The sequence below is a fragment of the Lathamus discolor genome, chromosome 3 (genome assembly GCF_037157495.1).
Source record: "Lathamus discolor isolate bLatDis1 chromosome 3, bLatDis1.hap1, whole genome shotgun sequence".
NCBI lineage: Eukaryota > Metazoa > Chordata > Aves > Psittaciformes > Psittacidae > Lathamus > Lathamus discolor.
This window is the reverse complement of record NC_088886.1, coordinates 53,490,239-53,508,402: the sequence shown is the minus strand read 5'-3', so window position 1 is coordinate 53,508,402 and position 18,164 is coordinate 53,490,239. Positions and strand designations below refer to the sequence as shown.

General features: G+C 36.6%; 1 protein-coding gene across 2 annotated transcripts in view; it reads left to right on the top strand.

Moving 5' to 3' along the window:
* Positions 1-18,164, top strand: part of VAV3 (vav guanine nucleotide exchange factor 3) — a 161,637-nt gene that overhangs the window by 103,916 nt on the left and 39,557 nt on the right. For both annotated transcript variants that reach the window (XM_065675231.1, XM_065675230.1), the window contains 2 exons: positions 4,705-4,727; positions 7,714-7,759. In XM_065675231.1, the coding sequence (XP_065531303.1) occupies positions 4,705-4,727; positions 7,714-7,759 (69 nt within the window). The remainder of the gene's footprint in view (positions 1-4,704; positions 4,728-7,713; positions 7,760-18,164) is intronic.

The window sequence follows — 18,164 nt, the reverse complement described above, 5'->3', positions numbered from 1 at the left end:
TAGTATACTCTCTGAACTGATTAGTCTTAAATTTTTTCTATTTTCTTTTCATAATTGGAACTTTACCTCAATTTTCTTTCCCGTTTTGTAGATCTGTTTCTAGAAGTCTGTTTGAAAAGAGGTGATCAGGATTCAAAACACTGCAATGAGAATATACCATTAGGTTTCATAAAGGCATTTTCATTTTTCTCAACATCTTCTGGTTTTGTAGTTTAAGATTTTGTTTTCTTTTTAGACCACTGAGCAGATACTTTTGCTAGCCTTTCTGAAATGATGCTTAGAACCTCCCTGAGTGGATCAAACCTCTTTGGTTTCATTCCAAGTCAGTTTTTGAAAATTCAAAAGACATCCAAAGACAGATGAAAGCTTTAGAATGACAAATTTAACAAGTGTCAGATTTAGATGATATGCTTATGAGAGAAACATTGACAAAATCTGAAGATAAATTGCTGTGTTGTCATGCTATGCCTTATACACAAACATATGTCAGCTTTTCAGATGTTTTGCTTCAAAGAAGGACAGTTAAACAGACTGTAGAAGTTACAGTGATAATAAATGCAGAATTAATCAGTTGAGTTAATGAACAGAAGAAAGTGTCTGTGTTTATCTCTTGATGTTTTGGTTATTGTCACTGTAAATCAGCATTGCTGGTTGAAATTTTCTGAGCTTATTTCTGTCATTAATGATTTAACTGTTTTTCCCCTGAAATGCTGCCCTGTACATGCTCAAGTAGTCCTCTGTATCTTCACATATTTTACTTTTATGTCCTATCACTTAATTTTTCTTTGACTTGAAATCCTCCATGCCCTCTCTTTTCCACTAGTATTCTAATGAAGTCTGTGCAGCCTTAAAAACAAGGCCTTAAGAAATCCTTAATCACAAGGGTTATAAAATTTATGCACATATTTTTCTGACAGCTCCATTTATGAGGACATACATGGTGTTCTTTTCTTTGGTGGCTGACGTGGAGGTCTTTTCTTCCCTTTCTACCTCTTCTGACATCTCAGCTGCATTCCTATGCCAGCACTATTTTACTTATCTGGTGGAGCTCTTCCTCTAGATGGAAATAGCTCAATAAGCATGACTACGACATGTTTGTAGTAGACAAAGGGAGAAGCTGTCTCTCCCATAATTCCCACTTTCATTGTACAGGTTATTCTGTGGCTCTTACAATTTTGCAGAGGCCCTCAGGATTGATAAAACGGTATCACTCTGCCCAGAACATACTACAGAACTGCAGTCTGTCTTATAGTTTAAACCAGCAGAATTAACAATTGATTTCTATTATAAATTTTCCAAGTCGGTCCAATTATATTGAATTAAGTTTTTTCAGGCAAATATTACCTGTTTCCACAGACTACTGAATATTTCAATTAGTTGAGCCTCCAATAATGGGTCTAGAATCCAAAAATGTTTTGAATATTTTAAATACCATGCCAAACCCGCAAAATTTTATTCTTTATATTGCTGTTCCCAGGGAATGCTGGAAGCATCTCTCATTGGGGAGTAAATGGATTAGAAAAACATTAACTGGGCATTTTAATAGTAATTCTTACTTTACTTATGCATGGTTCTTTTCTCCTTTGGATAATTCTATTTGAAGAAGTGTTACATTTCCTTGGGTGGAAAAGAAGTGTCTTCAACTGTGTGATGAACTTGAAAGTAAATGCTATCATATGATTGGGTCAAATTGAGTTGCTTTCATATGATAATACTGATATTGTTTTATATGATAATGTTGCCCAATAATATAGTTCATGCTGTTTATGTAATAATTGCTTGCTACAGCACATTAGATATTATTTATAAAAAGCATGTATTTTTGACATATGAAAAGAAACCAGTAGCTTTCACTGTTTACCTTTTTGCTGGCTAGATCAACAGTTGCAAAATTGCTGGCTCTCCTTCAAACCTATCACATCAACAACTAAATGCTCAAATCCCGGAATATTCATTGGAGTTATGACACTTTTTATTTAACCTCAACAAAGGTCGTGCTGTGTTGTGTAACTAACCAACCTTGCTCAACCTGAACAAAAGTCACTTAGGGGTCTTGATATTTTTCACAGAGTCCTACACTATGGTACTTCTATGTCATGATTTGCTTTTGTTCTGATTATGCTGTAACTGGCTAAATGACCAGAAAGGAGCAGGTAGTCCCACAGCTCCTTCAAAGTGGCTTGCTTTATAGTTCCTGCATTTTAAATATTTTGAATTTTCTTTCAAAATAGGAAGGTGAGTAGTTCACTACAGATCCTTTTTCTTTACTCTCCATTTAGTCAGCATGTAAATCCAGCTGCTCTGTTGCATCCCTGAGGAGCAGCTTATTCCCATTTTCTGATCTGTTTTCCCTTATTTTTTGAGGCCAGCTGTTGCTCCTGTTGCTTTTGTAGTAAAATATAATTATCCAAATGTGACCCAATGGTATCATGGCCTCAGTGAATAAATAAGAAACATAAAAATTGTGCTGAACTATGGCAGTAAAAGTAGCTAGCTGTCAGAACTGAGAACTCAGTAATTTCACTGGCACATTGGTGATGAGCAGGAGCTTGAATTAAAATTGTCATGTGTAAAATATTTGGTGGTGGATATCCTCAGACATCCATCTTTTTTTCCCTAAAAATAGAAATAAGGCTTGGTTTTTTTTTCCTCTTGTATAAGATTTGAAAAGAAGATCTCTTATGAAGAAGCAAGTCACATAATTTAGTAAGGAATATCCTGAAATACAGGAATACTTAAACTGTAATGAAATATTCTTTTTGAATAGACTTTCATGTAGAGGTAATGTGGATTTTTCCTGTTTCTGATGCATTTGTTAATAGCAAAATCCCAAATCACATTTTAGTCCATCAGTTACCAAAGTTTGGGGCGTTTTTCCACCCCGTCCCCCCATTTTAATGAATTATATTTTATGCAAATTATTAGGTATATTTATTAGCTGCCTGTGTAGTGATTTATTAAATCCAATTATTGAGAACTAATCAATTAGTTTCCTAATTATTTATTACGATAAGTTTTGGGATGCTTCAATCAACAAATCAGATTCATTTCTTCCCATTGGAGGATAGAATAACAGTTCCATTTAATTTTTGGGATAAGAGATCTGCTGCACTAAATATAGGCCATTAAAAAAAAAGCACAAGCAAGGAAACAAGAAGCCCAGCCCCAACAGAAAACCCCACAGATTTGAAGGTTTGCCCACCAGCAAATACTTCCCTAAATGACTTACCTTCATGTCTCATCATTTATAATGCTGAGAAGAAACATTCAAAAAGGTGTTTTTATTCAGATTTTGGCAAAAATTCTGGAAGGCATGTCAAATTGCCAAAGTAAATATCAAAATTATATTGAATGTGAACAGCATTTAGGCAACTAATTCCCTCAGGCTCCTTAGGAAGCCTCAATAGTGTATCTGCATCTCCTCCTTTGGGGCTGGCTTATTTTTATTCTCTTTGCTCACTATACAAATGCCAATTAATGCCTTTGGAAAGGTTGTGATCATAAAAGTGTTTTCTGTGGATGACAGGATGATGTGTCTTTGGCACGCTTTATGAGAGAGGAAACAGTGATTGAAAGCGTACGTGAGAAGAGAGCTCTGCCAGTGGTAAACAAGCTGTGCTTGCCCGGCCCAGCCCAGAGTCCTCAGCTGGCGTGCTCGGTCTCAGCATGCCTTATCATCTTTGCATAAAATTCTAAAAGCCAAAGGTTTTTTTTCCCACACTTTGATGCATTTTTTATTTTTTATTTATTTTCTTAATTTATTTATTTATTTTGGAAGTAGAACAAAATCTACTTGCAATTAAAGCTTTTTACTTGATTTACTCTGAATATGGCTTATTGCTTACAAGATATTACAGTAAAAGTTTTCAAATGTGATGAAGTACAGACCCAGGCACGTGCAGTTTGTGCTTTGCCTCAGCAGCACGCACAGTGCTGGAGTGCACACAGGTAAATACAGCTGTGTATGCTTTGACAAGGCACAGAACCAAATCTAGTGTACACCCAAACACCTGTTACCAGATTAGACATGCAAAGAAAAATGGAGAAAATACTCATTTTGTGTCTTTTGTGATGTGTAGTGGTGTATGTGTGCAAAAGTGCTATTGTCTTGATGCGGTCCTAATTGCCCACAGAACTGTGTAATTTTCCCCTTGTTTTTAAACAGTACAAGTGAATTCATAGCAAAAGAGGCAGATAAAACACCAATGGCTTCAGAGTTTGTGGTATACTAATGATGCTGAATTGATCTTAAAAAACAGAAAATTTTGAAGCTAAAGGTATACCTGTTATCTTGATCTATGTTGGCATGGTATCAAGACACAGACAAGCAAAGGTGTGAGCTGGACCTGCAGTGAACGACAGCTTTTGAATTCCCAACAAGTCAGTGTTTAAAAAGTACTTTGGAAAAGTTGTAGAAGTTCTTGAAGTTCGGATTGCTGTGCCGCCGCTGGGAAGTGCTGCATAGCTGGCAGCAAGGAGCCTTCCTGGCCAGCTCAGCACAGGACCGATGGGCGGGGAGGAGAGCAGAGCAGAGCACAGCAGGGTTTGCATAACAGCCCCGGGCTGCCAGGGCGGCTGCAGGTATCAGGTAGCTCAAGAAGGCAGCGGTGTTTCTGTAACGCAGAACGGCACACACTGAGATTGCTAGATAAACAGCATACAATTTACAATCACCAATAATGCCAATTTTTACTTATGTTTCAGAACACGGGAACCTGAAACACGAGGTAAGGATATTTTTTTTCCTTTGCCTATAATGTTCATTTTGTTGGTGACATAAGAACTCCTTATTTATGTTGTGCACGTGCTGTTGGAGCAGGTATGTTTTTCTTTTGTGTTCAACAACAGATTTCTTTAGGATGGTGGCAAACAGAAATTGCCTAAAAACCAGTGGGTTCATAATTAAATATAAATGTATTCTGTTCAAAGTGCGAGTCAATTTTCAGTTGGTATGGCTTAGTGCTGAGAGCATTGGAAGGGGTAGGGATGAGTTGTTTTTTAAAGTTACAGGTAAAAACCATACACTGGTGTCTAGATCCCTACTGTTCCTAGACCAAATCTCGTAGTAGAGTTAAAAGTAGTTTCTCATTTTCCTTTTTAAATACTAGTGAGTCCTGCTGGAATACTAGTGTACCAATCTTTGCCATGCAGACTGGGGGGTGATGGAAGATCAGCAAGGCAGTGTTTGCCTCTTCATCTAAAAAGACTTTAGTTGTTTTAGAGATATCCAGTCAGTGATTATGGAGTTTCTGTAATCTGAAGAGAATGGTAAAATGGGCACTGTACAGAGAAGCTACCATAGTGCACAGTGTACCTTACAAGTCAGGCCAAAAAGGCTGTAAGCTACCCTGGGATGGTTTCTCCCCTGGTGCCTTTCCACTGTAGTACAGAAGGGCATGGCAGCTGGGTTTTGTCTGCCACCTCTGATGAAGGAGAGGCTGCACTTCAAATGTAACATATGATAGTTTCCAGTGTCTATTTTAGATCAGAAGTTTATGGTAATAAGTCGCTTAAGCTGCTTAAATGACATGCTGCTTACAAACAACATATGAGTGTGTATGTTACTTCTCTCCATAAGCATGTCTGTATTTGATGCTATCACTAAAACAGGTGATGGAATCGGATGTTATTGCTGACATGACTGGTGCAGGGGGATTTGTGGGCAGGGCTGACCACATCTGTGCTTAGGGATGCTTGAGCTGTTTTGGTGTCACTGTGACCCCTGGCACCCTATGGAAAGCTCCCTGGCCACAGGCCTCCAGGGGAAGGGTGAGGTGGCTCGGGAGGAATTCAGGGTTAACAGAGGACTGCACGGGCACCACAGACCGTGCCTGAGGCGCTGCTGCCTGCCCGCTCTCCTCATGGCTCCCTCAGCTGCGTGTCCTGCCCAGTGCTGCCTGTCCTTTCATGCTTGTGCTTAGAAATACCTGCTATTTTAGAGTGCTTAGGGCACTCTAAAATGCAAAAGCTACAGCCTAACTCTCAGCAGTACTGCAGCTGATGGGCAGAGCTGGGACCCATAAACAGATTGCTCACTTGGTCTTGTGGAAAGAGGTTGCTAGACCCACTAAAGCTAACGGTGGTGAGCATACTGTGGCTGGACAAAGAGAATATGTATACTGGCTGTATTTAATCTATCTTCCTCCTTGGCTTCTCACCCCTGAGCTTGATTTGTAAAATTTTTTTTTTGTGAGGAAGAAAATGGCTTCCTTTCTAGACCTATTGATTTGCAATTGACTATTGAGTTGATCTAAAGCATCAGGATTGCTTCAATTTTTGCCAAGGCTCTTGTATAAATGCCTGCTTTAATTCTCTCTGTGCAGAAGGAAACCTGAGCATAGATTTGGACCTATCTCTATCTATTTAGTTTTCATACCAGTAATGGAATTAAATCTGCTGGTATTGTAGTCACATTTGAGGGTATTTAGCATGTTTTCATACAATGTGAGAATTATTTCTATCTGGTCCTTTGGTGTATATGATTTATGTTGTCACAGAATTATTATATTTTTTTTTCCATTTCAATTAAACATTTTTGTACCTTCCTTCATGAGTGCTTTTCCTTTGCCTGCCCCTTTCCTATGCAATTCTGTGGTTACTCACCACTCTACACCAATCCTTATCAGCAATACAGCTTACATATAAAATTAAGTATCTAGGATACAAATGAGCCTTTTGGTTTTATTTGCTAATATTACCTTCATTGTAGCAGCAGTTTTAAATTTTTCTTCTTTCCACTGCAGATGAAAAATGTTACATCTGTTCTTAAATTAGGATTGTGGGGTACAGAGAGAGTGTGTCCAGAGACTCGGGAGTTTGAAAGCTGTTTTTGTACCAAGCTTTTGATTTTGCCAGCTTGCTATAGGGTTTGGTTGTGCCTCAGGTTACTGCTTTCTGGCTTGCCTCAGTGTGTGTCCTGCATCGGCTTATATCAACTGCAAGTAAATCAGAGCAACCTAATTGTTCCCTTTGTTATGCAACATGCTTTTCTCTGCATGGCTTGATTAAAAAATAAATAAATGCATGAATCTTCATGCAAGCTACCAGTTAAAACAAGTTTGCAAAAGCAGATCAGTAGTTCACAGAGATGTGTTATTTCGCATTTAAATTTTCAGGGATCCATACTAAGTGGCTTGGAGTATATGATACATTAAAAAAGAAAGTTTCAGTCTCATAGGAGAGTTTCTGATTTCACAGTTTTGGTTAATCCAAACAAGTTGCTAAATATATTTAAGTACTTGTCCAGAAAACAAGAAAATTAAGAATGCCATAGGAAGTTTAAGCTACAAAGTAGGAATGGTGAAAGTTTTGACCTTATCAGAGGAGCTTATATTGCTTTAATACTTTTGTGTTTGTGGACATTATCTGGGGCAGGTAGTGCTAAGCCGTGTATTTTCCTCTATCCTATCCATAAATGATTAAAAATAATATTGTTCTTGATGTCAAAAGACATGGATCTATAAGCAAACCTTCTACAGACTAAGAATCATTTGAGTCTAGCATCAGAAAAAATGGAATATATGAAAAACCTACATTATTAAGAATATTTTTCAAAGGATGATCTTTCTACAAGATAAAGATAATTGTGGTGGTGTTTGGGGGGAAATAAGAAAACCAGCTCTGCCTAGTAGACTGTGGGAATGTCAGGAGTGCAGTGTGCTTACATGAAAACATGTTTATTCATTATCCTCCATTTGTGTTTTTGTTCTGCAGAAACGAGCAAATGGAATTAGAAGAAATTCTAGGCACGTGGACCCAGGTTTGTGTCATGGCTTTTTAGAAGTTAAACATTAAGTAAAAAGAGTGAGAAAGCTTTAATTGACTTTATCGAGTTACATTGTGAATGCTATTGTTATCCATGAAATGTTGAGAACTGTGTTGGTAAAACTGTGAAGGTCTAAAGCAATTGTACTGGTTGTGATTTCAAAGGTAAGGTCAGCTGGTTGAACTCTTATTTTTATTTAATTTTTTAATCAGTGAACCTGAACAACCAGGCTTTTTATTTAAAAGAAATAACTAAATGATGAAAAGCAGACAGTTGCTTATAAAGCTTCAGCTCTTACCTGCAAAGTTGCTGGTATTCTCAACCCTCTTAACTGTAGTGGTGTTAAGTGCTTAGCTGTATTGAATATGAGTTGCTCTTCTAAAAGGCCAAAATAAAGCAATTGCAGTTTTAGGTAGAATTTCAAAGTGATTTTATTCTTTTTGTTAGTTTGTAATAGACGCTTTTGTGGAATCATGGTAACAGCAGCCCTTGAGAAAATTAAATGCTTGCTTATAGGCTGTGTACTCAAGTGGGGGAACATTTTCTCTGGAGACCTATTGTATTTCTGTATAAAATACTCAAGGGTTTTCAGTGCAACTGTGATGATTTTCGTGTAATTTTTTACAGTAATTACATTTCTGTCCTTTGTTTCTTGTTTAGTTTAATTACTGAAGATTTGTTATGCAGATAATGTAGAATAAAATTCAGCTGTGGATTATTAAATATTTCTAGATGTGGACACCTGAGAATAGTTGGAGTCAAACATTAAACAGAATGGCAACTCTGTATACCACATTACAGCCTGGCAGAGCTAAGCACTTTTCAAAAAGTAGGAATGCTGGTTGTGCCACTAGCATTGCAGCTGCCTTGGCTCTGAAAGTCTGAATGTTGTAACTAGCTGAAGCAGACCACACCTTCCTTACTCACGTACCTTTGACATGTTTTGGAATATGTATTGTCATTTAGTTCCCTGTAGCAAAAAAAATTTCTTCATGATGCTTCTAAACTGTTCTGTGTATTGTTGACTGAAGGCTTAAAAGAAAAAAGAAAAAAGTAAGCACCCTGTAACTCTGAAAATTAATACGGTCAGAGTGGAAAACATCAAGAACATCAATTAAATAATGCAGAAAAGAATGACAGCAGTCCAAGGGGACTGTTGTGATTTCTTCCCATTCAGTGGTATATGTTGCGGTGAAGTGTAATGTGTGCCTGCAATATAGTTCTTACAGGTCCAGATCTCTAAACATAGCTGTCTCATCTAAACTCCTAAAAGGCTAAGAAATTCAGCTTTGAGAACCATTTGAGTATATAGGCAGTTTTACTTTCTGTTTAAGTCTGATGAAGTATATACGTACCTTTATATACAGTGGTACTTTAAAATTAGGTTTTATTGAAGACTAAGTACCATTCAAATCACCAGAGTCATTGAATTAAATCGATGTTTAAGAGCCATATGTAAACAGTGCCTAAAATATGTTTCTGCTCCCTCCCCACCCCATGCATTTGCAGTTCTTTGAGGAGGTAGGGTATTCTTACTGGATAAAAGTCTTGGTCCCCATTTTATTTTTGAAAGCCCGTAGAAATGCAGAACATGTGTGTTATGTTTAGGTACCTTTATTGGAGATACTTTTGCAGAAGACTGTTTTACAGAATTTCTTCTGACAATTAGAATTTTTGAAATCAGTAAATAATAATAAAAAAGTACATGCTCCGTACATACACTTTATCAGTTTTCAAATTAAACGAGCTTTTTAATTTGCTTTTTGTCAGCATGTGCGTTCTCAATCCTGCTGCAGCTTGGTGGAGATAACTTTTTAAAGACATGAACGTCTTCAGTAAACTCTTGTCATCTCCTATGCATATTCTAAGTAACATTGTTCATCAGATTGCATATTGCCTTGAGAGATGGAAGATGCTATCCAGAGAGCAGCACTTGTAAGAGATCAGTTATTTCAGGCATACATTACAGCACTGAGTTTTTCAAGAGCAGTGGCATATAAATCCCTGGGAATCCTAGGACCGTGGTGCTCTTTTTGCTGGAGAGGTAGTTGCAGTCAGAGATAACATTCAAATTTTAATGTGTGTGCTGTTTGCTGTGTGGTTTGGTTTTTTTGTTTTGATTTTGCGGTGTTTTGTTTTGTTTTTTTTTTAAAGGATAAAAAGAAGTTTGCTGCTCAGATTGGTTTGTCTTTAGGAGGTATAATATGCTGCTGCTACCTTGTTGCATGTTATGATGCTGAAGCATGGGTACTAGTTTAGGAAAGCAAGCGTTTTCTATGAATCATCAACCAGCACCTACATTGTCTAAATATTGATGGAGTTCAATATAAGCAGTAAATATGTTTATTTTCACAATCTGTGAATCACTGTCTGTGATTTTGGGCTCCAAGTATTTTAGCACAAACTTTTCAAATTCATGTTCTGATTTGTCTCTTTCTGTTTTTGTCTTTTTTAGTAAAGAATAATGAATGTGAGAGATGTAGCAGAGTCAAATTGAATTGCTGTGCTTCTCTTTTTATGCTTATTAGAGCCAAATTCAACTTTTACTGATACAGCTTAAACCTGAATGAAAAAGTCATTTAAGTTTGAGAAGTACTGTGAGTGGAAGGATAATTTAAACAAAACAATGTGAGAATACTGGATTAAAATCTCTCTTGCTGTCTGCTGGTAAAACTTACTGATGGAGGAGCATATCTAGCTGAAGTACCCTAAAAGTAATAAGTTGTTCATGGCAGTTTCATTTGTTTCTCTTTGAAGTTTGGTTAAATGCTTTGACATTAATTGTTCCCTCCTCAGTATTTGCTTTGTGCTGAATGAAAAGGAAAGGTAGAAAGAAAACTGATTAGTGGATGTTGAGGCAGAGAAATTCCTGGGAAATGAAACTGTCCAAAGAAATACATGCAGAAACTGTACAAAAAGAAATGTGTGTGGAAAATGTGCAAGAACAAATTGGAAATCCAGAGAAAATATGATTGTTTTCTGTATGCTGGGCCCTGTGACTTCAGCCTGTTGTGCAGTGTAGAAGCCCTCCTGAGTTCATCTGTAAGTTTCAGGGGAGAGAGGTTTTACATAACATTTCTTTGGCTTAATCTGCAGATAAAAGCCATTAAGAGAATGAGCCTGTAAATGCATTTGCATCTAGACAGCCAGGAAAAATTTGGTCTACAGTTAGCATTTTACAGTAGAATAACATGATTCTGCTTAAAAGTATTTGAGAAATTATTAGATTGGTGTCACTTTTTGCCCAGAATAGGCATATGGAATTATAATCATATAACATTTTATTCTTTGTCATGTCATGAAAATATTTAAGCATGTGTTTAATATTAAGGATATGATTTGCACTATTGACTTAAATGACAAATTCATACATATATTCATAAGCATAAATTAAGGCTTTGTTTTCCTGAGAAGGATGATGCAATCCACCTTTTAAATTTTATAAGCCTTTAATATTTTTAATAAAAATAATTTTTTATACATTTTAATAAGACTGAAAATTTTCTTTCGCAGCTGGTGGAATAATACAGTGTATGTTGGTGTCTACTCTTTTTTTTTTAATGGTATGAAGTGTCTAAATGTGATAGCTTCACAGCTTAGTGTTTTTAAAACTAGTTTTACCTGAAACACTTTTGCTAATATAAATATTGGAACTTTAATCTCATAAAGTGTGAAAGTGTATTTCATATCACAAGGATAAACTTGGAAAGAATAGAAAACTTTGAAGCATTATATTGAAGATTTATTGCAGATTAAACTCAAAATGCAATCTGTGAAGAACGTCACTGGGCATGTTCTGACTTCTTAACTAGCTGATTTCTTTATAAGCATGGACTAAAGCTTAGAAGACCCTAGTTCTGAATTGAGGGACAAAACCAACAGCTTTCCCATCAAAGAAAGTGAAATATTGACTTTTTTGGGGGGGCGGCTGGGCGAGGGGGAGAGACACAGTATCAACAGGTCATGTATGCAGTACAGTAGCTGGTGCAAAGCTGCTTTTCAGTCTGGGGGTTCAAAGTTCAGATAGGTTTAAAAAGGGATATTTGTATTTCTGGTTGATGTCTGGTCCATACTTGGTTTGTGAAGCAACCCTGCAGTGTAGATTTTATGCAGATTATTAAAAAAAAATAAAAATATCTGAGGAGAATAACTGGCTGATGGCCTGAAATATAGCTTTTTAAAAACAATCTGTGCAAGAACATGTACAGCATTGAAGTTACATTTGTTTAATTAGGCATAGTGGGAAATGAGCTACTGTGTGCTTCATATTTTGTTGAAATTGGATTATGGAATCTTTTAACCAGGTTTTGTCATTGGTATATGTATTTGATTAATAAGCTGTGAAATGACATTCAGATGTTTGTGTAGCTTGGTAATGATTGCATCTCATCTTCATAGTAAAAAATTAGGGGATAGTGGAATATTGGCAGTTTAAATTTCCTTTTAACTTAAGTCTAGTGACTGTGAGGTATTTCAACAAATTGTGACACAGTGTACTCTGTGATATGGAAGTCTTACTCTGATTTCCATTTCTGTGCCACTCTAAACATATGCCCAGCCAAAAGCAGAATCTGGCCCAAATTCAAGTGCTGGGATATCCCAACCTGTATATAATACTTTGCCAAACATGTAGTTGTTACAGATAAAACTACTGTCTAACTGAGAGTTTGATTTGTGTGTCTTGTTTTATGAACTCTCCAGGCGAGTTGTTGGTAGCCTTGGGTGACTTTTGTCTGTCTTGTTCAGCCCAGTACAGACCATACCCAATGTCATGGATATGAAAAGATAACCTCTGCAAGTTGAAGACTCATGCTGAAAATCTGGTATTCTGGAATTTATTTCTCCATTTCAGCAATAGGGGCAGCTACCTGTGAATCTAGCTGCATCTCTGGTAGTCCACTGCTAACTGTCTGTCAATATCATTGTCGAGAACAAGAATTTATCTTGGCTGTAAGCCATAGAAAAAGGTCTACCAAAAATAAATATCCAGCACTAAGCAAGACCCCTGTACTTAGTTTTATGATGAGAAGGAAGGAGATGACTGACATGACTAGTAGTATCTCCTTATTATTATTATCTTCTTCATGATGGATTAGACCAAAGTAGCATTTTTTGCTTTAGTAAAGGAGTTTCTGTGTATAGAATCAAGAAATACATTGATAAATGATTTGCTGAGGTGTGTGTTAGTGTTATTTAATTATTTTTCCTGTCAATATAATGTGGGAGTGAATACCATTCCCCTTTTAATAGTTCTTGTCTTTCAGACTGAGTAGAGCAAACCATTAGAGGTCATTTATTTCTGCATCTTCCCTCAGGATTTTGCTCAGAGTCTCGCAGGCTTATTTCTTTGTTAATTATCTACGAAAATATTCTGAGGGAGTTGACAGCATGATCTGAAATACTAAAGTACATATACAACATTCTTTTCAGCTTTAGATACAGTTTACACTGAACATAACCATGGTTTTTAATGGCTGGTCAAAATGGATGTATATATGAAGGAGCAGCTGGCTGAAAATTAAATCAGGGAAAGCCTGAAAGAATAAGGGATGAAAGAGAAATACTGTACAAAACTTCGTCTAGCAAAGAGTTTGACAAGGTTGAGGGCTTTCCTACTGCTTACTGATATGGGGTAACCGAATAAAGTTCATACAAGTAAAGTGTCCATCACATCCTGTAACTGACCAGGAGGCTTGGAGACATGTTGCATGTAGACTAATCAGAATGACATGCTCATTTATGGCCTTCTAATTTAGTTTTTGCAATTTCCTATTACAGATAAAAATACATCCCATGGCTTAAAAAAGGCAGCCTGTATGGTTTAAAAAGAAGAAGAGAGAAATTACAATTTTAGAGACCTGAAGGACTCAAATGTCTACTTATCTTGGAAGTAAATTGTGTCTAATAATTAGTAATCATAAGGAAGTGTATATATAGTTTTGTGTGTTTTCCCCAGAGGCAAGTTTGTAAATTTTGTGGATCATTAGATTCGCTAAGTATCTAAAGACTTCTCTATATGGTAATATATTAAGCTACAGAACAGAGACTGAGCTTCGATTATACATACGTATATATATATATATACACGTATGTATATTTAAGCTTAACTTTTGTGTGGGTTTTATTGGGTTGTGGATGCTTATTCCTTTTCTGTGCAGCATCTGAGCACTTTGTTTAAGCTGCATATGAAGTATACAGTGCACATCTGTAGGAATCTCTGTGTACCAGGTGATTTGCAGGGAAGAACTGGTTTAACAGGGCAGTTAGGAGCACTCTTGCTGGGTAGAGGCCGTACTGCTTGCTGACGTGCTGTATTAATTCTGAATGTTCTGGAGTTCTTCAAGGACTCAGATAACAGCTGTAACATGACCAGTTACAGCTGGTTACAAAACCTACAGTATTGATAGATGTGTTTTGACATGTTTTACAGCATGTGGCTGGAACGGTGCTGGGGTTTGAGACAAGTCAGTGAACTTTTTTGTGGTCATCACATTCTCAGGAGTTAATGGGACAGCTTCTTCCAGGTAGACTTCAGCTGCAGTGCATTCAGAGATACACTGACCTAATTTGTGAGATAAAATTAATGTATCTCACACATCTATTAAAAATACATATTACTTTCAGGATCTGTTTTTTTTTTTTTTAATTAATCTATTTTTTTTTTCTACAGTGCTAATGCTGTGTGCTGAGATGTTGCTTCCCAAAATACTGAATTCATGTTTGTTGTGTTACAAGAAAGAACATGTCTAATGTTTTGCACCGAGAAATTTTCCACTAATGCATTTCTGGAAGGCAAAGCAGAGTTTTGTCTTCCAATGAAGCATTTCAAATGCAGTTTAATGATTTTTATTTGGGTTGTTATACTTTAAATTAAATTTATTTTTACATTCCTGTTGGGGAGAGGTATTTTGAAAGGTGCCTGTCCCTTTGGCATCTCAGCAGTGAGCTAACATTCAGAGAAGAATGTAGCCTTTAGCCTTTTTTTTTAATTAAACATCAGAAGACCCAGATGCCAAAGGGTGGAATATATTTATTTTGTCAAACTCTTTCATCCTTGTCTGGTTGGATTGCAAGATTAGTTCGTAGTTGAGTAATTTAGGCTCTTTTGTCTTATTGGATGTGTTTTTGGGAGTGTCTTTATATCTTGAGCAACTATTATTTTATTTTTCTCTGAGAGAAACAATGGTGTTTCATACATGCTCAGCATCTATTAGCATAATTTTTAAAGAGAGGTCAGTTAAAAAACCTACAGTATCTTTTTCTGCATAAAAACATTCTCAGCCTGAACTGTTCTAAACAAAACATCACTGTTTACAGATAACTATGAGGAAGTTGGCAGGCAGAAAAAAGGAAAAGGGGTACAATTGGAAAAAATAAGCATGCAAGTATGATCGATAAAACAAACATACTTTGTTTTGCACTGTAGACATACACAATATAGTACACCACTGTTAAATAAATATTATACAAACTATTATAAAAAAGAAAAAAAAAAAGAAAAATGTGGCAACTGAGGCACGGACTCCAGTTGTGGTGCAAAAGAAATAATTTATTGAGTGAACTTACAGGCTTTTTATAGACCCCTGACTAGCGGTTAATAATTGCTAGTATCTATTAGTTTCTTTTCCATATTTTTGCAATATCACTTTTCCCAGCCAATGACATTACTGATCATGCGCCTTTTCAACCAACAACATTACTGTCCACACGCCTTTGCTTGAACAACTTATTTGTACCCAGATGTATAAGTACATTTTTCTGTTACCACTTTCTGCTACATTATTACTTTACATTTTCCTTGAACACACACTCTTTTGTCCCCTCAGCCCACACTGGGGACTTTCATTAGTTCCTGGGAAAGTCCTGGGTACAAAATCTCATCTTTGTCTTCAGTAACTTCTTTGTTTCAATATCTACAGTTCTCAGAGGTTATCTCAGTGTTTTAACGTTGATTCCTCTTGACTCCCGTGGTTTGCAGCTGATGAGGGTCAGGATGTTCATGCTTTCGTTCAGGTCTGCTGGCGCAGCTTCTTGTGCAGCATTTCCCACAGAAAAAGGCATGTGCAGAAACCATATAGGCCAAAGTTGCCTTTAGTTACCATAGTATTTTGCTAAAGCGTATTGGGACTTATAGATCTCTTACTCATCTTTAAGAGTATTACATTTACCCATCTGTTTTCATACCTGATTTTAATCTTCAGAGTACTGTCATGCTTAGAAGGTAAACCAAAAACAATAATGCTATGAATGATTAAATATAGTAAAAAAGTTACTGAATTTTAACAGTACTCTAAACCGTATGGTTTCTTTTTTTGTGGCTTACTCATTTAACTAAATCAGTATTTGATCGCTACTTCAAAGTAATTCTCACACAAAGAATTTGGGAAACATTGGAAAACTGAAAGCAGCCATCCCATGGGAGAAAAAAGATTGCTGAAAATTCACAGAAGAGAAGCTCCCAGAACTGCTTCTGCTTGAGGAAGGTTTTACAGCTTGGTGAAAGGGGACACAAGCAAGAGCCTGAGAAACTGATACTGCTTTTCAGGAAAGTTTTTAATCTGCTTGCCTCTTTTTACTTCCCAGAGAAAGGAATAATGAGGCTGTAGGCCAAGCTAGCTCAGGATCTCTTCTTCAGCAGTAGCCAGTTGAATGGATGCTTGGCGATAGACTATGGGGTAAGATGTTCTGGTACTTCCCCACTATCTCGTGGTTTTTTTCTTAATTTTTCATCCACGTATTTGTAGTACCATTTTTTGAAGCAGTCTAAAATCTTGGCATTCACAACATCATATAACTGCTACTTTCATTATTAGTTCTGTGTGAACCAAGTACTTCTTTTTGTTTATTTTAAACCTGCTGCTTACTACCTTGGTACCTCCTTATTTTGATTTGAGACAGTGAATAATAAACAAAGAAATAATGAATACTTCCTCTTGTCACTGTCTGTATGCTACTTAAGACTTGTCTCTCTCATATCCCCTCCAGTGATCTCTCTTCTAGCCTGAAGAGCCATTATTTGAAAGTAGTGGGGTTTTTAAAGAAACAATTTTGCACCTTCTGCAAAACTTAATCCACCTTTACCCCACTTCAATACCGTTTATTAATGCCTTGAACAATGGAAGTCCAAGCATTGATTCTTTGGGGTGACCCTTCAGAAAAATCCTTTGATTTGAAAAAATATTGCTGTTTCAACCTTTTACTTCATGTCTTTTTTCTGCTTATTTCTCGGGGGAACCTTTGCCTCTCATACTGTGAACACTGCGAGAGCCTCATTGTGAGTCCTGTTAAAATTATGTTGCTAATCCTTATTGATGCATAATCTTGATTCTCATGTGCATTTTCTACTGTAAGGAATTCAAAACAGTGCCCCTAATTTTCCTTTTAAAGTATTTTTAGTCTTTACATTATATTTATCCGTGTATTTGCAAATTCTATTTTTACAGTAGGCTTTACCAGCCTAATTTGTGCAGAAGTCCCATATCTCTGTTGGGACATCTACTGATTGCAGCTGAGTTGCTTTAAAACATTGCTTTGACAATTAACCTCCTATTTCTATGGTACTTAACCTGTTTTAAGAAACAGGTTGCAGTTCATAATTAAACGACTCAGCAATTTCATATTAGAATTTATTTAGTGTTTAGTGTTTCCAAGAAGTGACAGCATAAAAATTGATCTGATTGATTTTTATCAGAATCAATTCATTCAACCCAGTTGTTTTGACCTTTTCATGGTTTATCTGGTGGGAAAAAAGGTATCGTAACTTTATAAGGGATTGCATAAGGGATATAAGGGATTCAGAGAAAGCACTTGAGTTCAGCCCTCATTGCTGCTCTTGCTGACCTGCAAATAAGTAGAAGACATGTTCAGTCTTGCACTTTTCAGGACTTGTATTTCTTAAGCTTTAGTGTGTAACAGGGAATTAAATAGTAACTTCATTATCTGATACCTTGAAATTGTGCCTCGATTCCACTAACCTTAGAAGCTATTCTTTAACCAGTACGTTTGGAATAAAAGATGTGGGGAGAGGAGAGAGCATGAGGCACTGCATCTTTTAGTTCAGATGATAAAGCAACATGTTTACTGTTCTTGGATTATTTTCCTTAATTGGGTTTGACAGCGACAAGTCACATGAAATATGATACAGCAGCAAAAGTATGCATGTATGGATCACAGCTTTCCTCCTAGAATAGCATCCTATCCTTGGCAGTATCAGTCTTCTTGCAAAGTAGCAATGATCATTTTAGTAAGCGGAATTCACTTAATGCCACTACATCTTCTACAATTTAATTTTTTTTCTGTTCCCCCCCACCTTTTTTTTTCCTGTAAGTCTGCTCTGTAATTTTCCCACTCTCCCTTTTTTGCTTGATCGTGGGGAGAAGAGAGGATAAATAAGGAAAAG